The 4,718-nt window shown below is 43.8% G+C and overlaps 1 protein-coding gene across 1 annotated transcript; it reads right to left on the bottom strand.

Moving 5' to 3' along the window:
- Positions 1-3,108: 3,108 nt before the first annotated feature.
- LOC135273950 (cytochrome c-like) lies at positions 3,109-4,450 on the bottom strand. Its single transcript, XM_064373687.1, has one exon. The coding sequence runs from the start codon at positions 4,298-4,300 to the stop codon at positions 3,980-3,982; it is 321 nt and encodes a 106-aa protein (XP_064229757.1). The 5' UTR covers positions 4,301-4,450; the 3' UTR covers positions 3,109-3,979.
- Positions 4,451-4,718: the final 268 nt, after the last annotated feature.

Here is a 4,718-nt window from a genome sequence, read left to right as displayed (position 1 = left end):
CCTGTGACAAAGGCACAAGGGCTGCTGGAGGTTTGTGGCACCCTCTGCTGGTGCCCATTGGCAAAGGTCGACTTCTGAACCAAAAACAAAAAAAAAAAAGAAAAGTTTCTCGTAACTCTGGTTTGTCAGGCTGTACGTTAAAAAAAAAAAATTTAAGCGAAGAAAAGTTAAAAATCCTGCTTGCTATACTCTATCCAGGGCTGCCTTGCCCACTGCAGCTGTGTTTTCCTTCAGCTCTGTTGCAGCTTTCATTTCCTTGCTCATCCTTCAGTTCTTCCACGGTCCTAATAAAGGACCCAGAAGCACTTGATGAAACCTTCAAGCATAACATGGTCTAGGGCCAGGCAAATTGGCCCACACAGGAGGTGGATGGAGAAGGCTTTCTCTGCCTTGGCCTATACATGTCACTCCGGCTACAATGGAGATGTGAGGTGGAGATGTGAGTCACTCCCCTGCACAAAACCCAGATCCTCCACTGGCTTCCCATGTCACTTGAAGCAAAACTTAAGTTTTCACCGGGACCTTTGAGGACTATATGACTAGAGCCTGGCTACTTTTCAAGTTCTCTTTCAATCACCCTTTTTTTTTGAGACGGAATTTTTGCTCTGTCGCCAAGGCTGGAGTGCAGTGGCATGATCTCGGTTCACTGCAACCTCTGCCTTCTTAGTTCAAGCAATTCTCCCACCTCAGCCTCCTGAGTAGCTGGGATTACAGGTGCCCTCCACCACACCTGGCTAATTTTTCTTTTTTTTGAGATGGAGTTTTGCTCTATGGTGCAATCTCAGCTCACTGCAACCTCTGCCTCCCAGGTTCAGGCAATTCTCCTGCCTCAGCCTCCTGAATAGCTGGAATTACAGGCACGTGCCACCTCGCCTGGCTAATTTTTGTATTTTTAGTACAAACAGGGTTTCACCATATTGATCAGGCTGGTCTCGAACTCCTGACCTTGTGATCCACCCTCCTCGGCCTCTGAAAGTGCTGAGATTACAGGCGTGAGCTCCCACGCCCGGCCAATTTTTGTATTTTTAGTAGAGACGGAGTTTCACTATGTTGGCCAGGCTGGTCTCAAACTTCTGACCTCGTGATCCACCCTCCTCAGACTCCCAAAGTGCTGGGATTACAGGCATGAACCGCTGCACCTGGCCAGCTTTCAATCACTCTTCCCGTTGTTCACTATTAAGCCAAACTCTTTATTGTTTGTAGAACATGCCAAGGCTGCTCCAGAGGCTGGTGCACCTGCTATTCCCTCTGCCCCACATGGCCCTCACTTCATTCAGTGCCTCTGCTCAAATGCCACCTCTGCAGGACTTCCTTTAGTGCTATCTCATTAGTGAGTGAGCATTCCCTGTCACTCTATTCTTTTAGCTGTTCTTTTTTTTTTGTCATAGCTGTTTGGGCTGCCTGAGGTCAGTTTCTGCTAGCCAAATATCACCAAGAGCATACCCTTAGTAAAACTAATTTTTTTTTTTGTTTTCGAGACCGACTCTCACTCTGTCCCCCAGGCTACGATCTCGGCTCACTGCAACCTCTCTCAGGTTCAAGTGATTCTCCTGCCTCAGCCTCCCAATTAGCTGGGATTACATGTGCGCACTACCATACCCAGCTAATTTTTGTATTCTTAGTAGAGTCGGGGTTTCACCATGTTGGCAAGGCTGGTCTTGAACTCCTCAAATGATCCACCCACCTTGGCCTCCCAAAGTGCTGGGGTTATAGGTATGAGCCACTGTGCCCAGCCAAAGGTAGGTTTTTAATTAAACTTCCTGCAGCGAGAAAGACTAAACACGTGGAGAAGGGAGGGGAATCTCAGTAAGAAAGTGATAGGTGGGGCTGGTACAGGATTTGGGCTTGCGTGTGTGTGCGTGTTTTTTTTTCCCCTTTGAGACAGAGTCTCACTGTCGGCCAGGCTGGAGTGCAGTGGCATGATCTTGGCTCATTGCAACTGCTACCTCCCAGGTTCAAGTGATTTTCCTGCCTCAGCCTCCAGTAGTAGCCTGGACTACAGGAGCACTCCAGCATGCCCAGCTAATTTTTGTATTTTTAGTAGAGATGGGGTTTCACCATGTTGGGCAGGCAGGTCTCGAACTCCTGACCTCAGGTGATCCACCTGCCTCAGCCTCCCAAAGTGCTGGGATTACAGGTGTGAGCCACGTCGCCTGGCCACCTTCTTGCTCTTATAGGCAAGGGAACTTGTGTAGCAAGGTCTTCTCCCCACAGGATCCTTCTTCTGTTCTAACTGGATAATCCTCCATGACCAGTCTCTGTTTTTCTTCTCTTTTTTTTTGAGAGAGTCTTGCTCTGTCGCCTAGGCTTGAGTGCAGTGGTGTAATCTTGGCTTACCCCAACCCCTGCCTTCTGCGTTCAAGCAATTCTCCTCAGTCTCCTGAGTAGCTGGAATTACAGGTGCACGCCACCACGTCAAGCTAATTTTTGTATTTTTAGTAGAGATGGGGTTTCACCATGTTGGTCAGGCTGGTCTCAAACTCCTGACCTTGTGATTCACCCGCCTCGGCCTCCCAAAGTGCTGGAATTACAGGCATGAGCCACTGCGCCCCGCCAATAAATATTCTTTCAAAACATCTTCCATAGTTCAGATCCTGCACATCTATAATGAAGCCTTCCATCTGGGACAGGTAAAGCTGGGTCTTTGGAATGTCTTCCAGGTGACTGTAGGGCCAAAAATAGCTACTGCAGGCAGACAAGTATCAACATTACCCTTTACAGAACTTTAAAACAGAGAGCAACTGAGTCCTCTGGACTTTCCCTTGGACCAGACAGGACTTAGCCTCCTACAGGTGCTCAGGGAAGACAATGATCAGAAAAAACTGCTACTTTTTAATGGCAAGAGATGGCCAAAGTACTGTTACAAGTTAAACAGGAGAAACACTCCTCAATCTGCTAAATCACCTTCCTGGCTGGGCACAGTGGCTCATGCCTATAATTCCAGCACTTTGGAAGACCAAGGTGGGAGGATTGCTTGAGGTTAGGAATTCAAGACCAGCCTGGACAACATAGTGAGACCCCCATCTCCACACACACACACACACACAAAAGATTAAAAAGTATAATTTTAAAATCATCTTTCTTTTCCCACTCAACATCTTTTTTTTTTTTAATGATCTGTGGTTTTCTTTTTAATTATCTTAAGTCTTATGATCACACATCATTTTTAAATTTGTGTATATCTCCTCTACTTTAATCCTTTTAAGTTGGCAAAAGCACCATTCCCAATCACAATACACAGCAGTTGTACAGTTTTGTTTCTGAATGGCTGTTTAAAGACAATCCTAAATTATAACTTAGTTTGACTTAGATTGTAAAGAATCCAAGAATGAAGTTTAATTGGCTACTATTTTAAAAGCACGTGACCTTATAGATCATCTATAAAATGTGTGAAGTGTTAAATAATTTTTGATATTACACATAAACCACACAAAATGCCTTTCAATAAGTAAAAGGAACCATTTTAAATACAGGAAATTCTAATTAGATTGGCATAGTTAAGGCCAAAAATATAGCCATTGCTACCCATTTATTTTCAATCCTTGCCTTTAAGAGGCAAATGAACACAAAACACAGGTGAATCTTGCTTGGTTCTGAGACAGTGAAGGAATTTCCTCCATATTTAAATATATTCACATAACCAGTTATATAAATCTAAATATAAAACCAATCTCCAGTAAGTTTGAAGATGGCACTCACCACCTTTGCGAAAAGTTTAACATTACTAACGAAGTCTAATCATATCTTTAGAAGGGGTAAACAGTGATAGAATTTACTAAATTGGAATTACTATTAAAATCCAAAAACTGAACATATTCATTTAACCACAAGCCAGTCTTAGTTTTAAATCAGGACTGCCCAACAAAATATTCTGTCAGTCATTCATGATGTAAATTCTGGTGTATGAGATCTATTGAAGTATGGTACACATAAAAAAGTCATGAGACATTTGTTTCATAATAAATAAGGCAGTGGCCGATTAATACTCATTAGTAGCTTTTTTGAGATAAGCTATTAAGTCTTCCCTTTCTCCCTTCTTCTTAATGCCGACAAGGATCATTTTTGTTCCAGGGATATACTTCTTGGGATTCTCCAAATATTCCATCAGTGTATCCTCTCCCCAGATGATGCCTTTGTTCTTATTGGCTTCAGTGTAAGTGAATCCAGAGGCCTGACCTGTCTTCCGCCCAAAGATACCATGGAGATGAGGCCCAGTCTTGTGCTTGCCTCCCTTTTCCACGGTGTGACATTGGGAACACTTCTGAATAAAAATCCTCTTGCCTTTCTCAACATCACCCATATTTAATTCTTTTTCATCGTTAGCGCAACAAAGGTTACCGCTCAGAAGCCAGACGCCCCACTCTCTCCCCACTCAACATCTTATAGTCATATGGGCTTTAACAAGTCATAGTTGGCAGTTTAGTTTCCCAGAAAGATTTGCATATCAACCAAGTTGTCACCATTCCATCAATTCCTTATATTACTATTTTTAAAACACTTTTGAAGCCTACTTTCGTAGCTAGGGAATTAAAATACCCTTTTATTATTATTATTTGAGATGGAGTTTCACTCTTGTTGCCCAGGCTGGAGTGCAGTGGCGGGATCTCGGCTCACCACAACCTCTACCTCCTGGGTTCAAGTGATTCTCCTGCCTCAGCCTCCCGAGTAGCTGGGATTACAGGCACGTGGCAACAGGCCTGGCTAATTCTTGTATTTTT

This window comes from Aotus nancymaae, unplaced genomic scaffold (genome assembly GCF_030222135.1).
Source record: "Aotus nancymaae isolate 86718 unplaced genomic scaffold, 86718_ANA_hifiasm-v0.15.2.pri h1tg000010l, whole genome shotgun sequence".
In the NCBI taxonomy this organism is placed as follows: domain Eukaryota; kingdom Metazoa; phylum Chordata; class Mammalia; order Primates; family Aotidae; genus Aotus; species Aotus nancymaae.
This window is presented reverse-complemented; position numbering and strand designations above follow the sequence as displayed.

Bases quoted from the DNA above. Each gene is read 5' to 3' on its own strand.
- LOC135273950 (XM_064373687.1), bottom strand. From the start codon at position 4,300: ATGGGTGATGTTGAGAAAGGCAAGAGGATTTTTATTCAGAAGTGTTCC.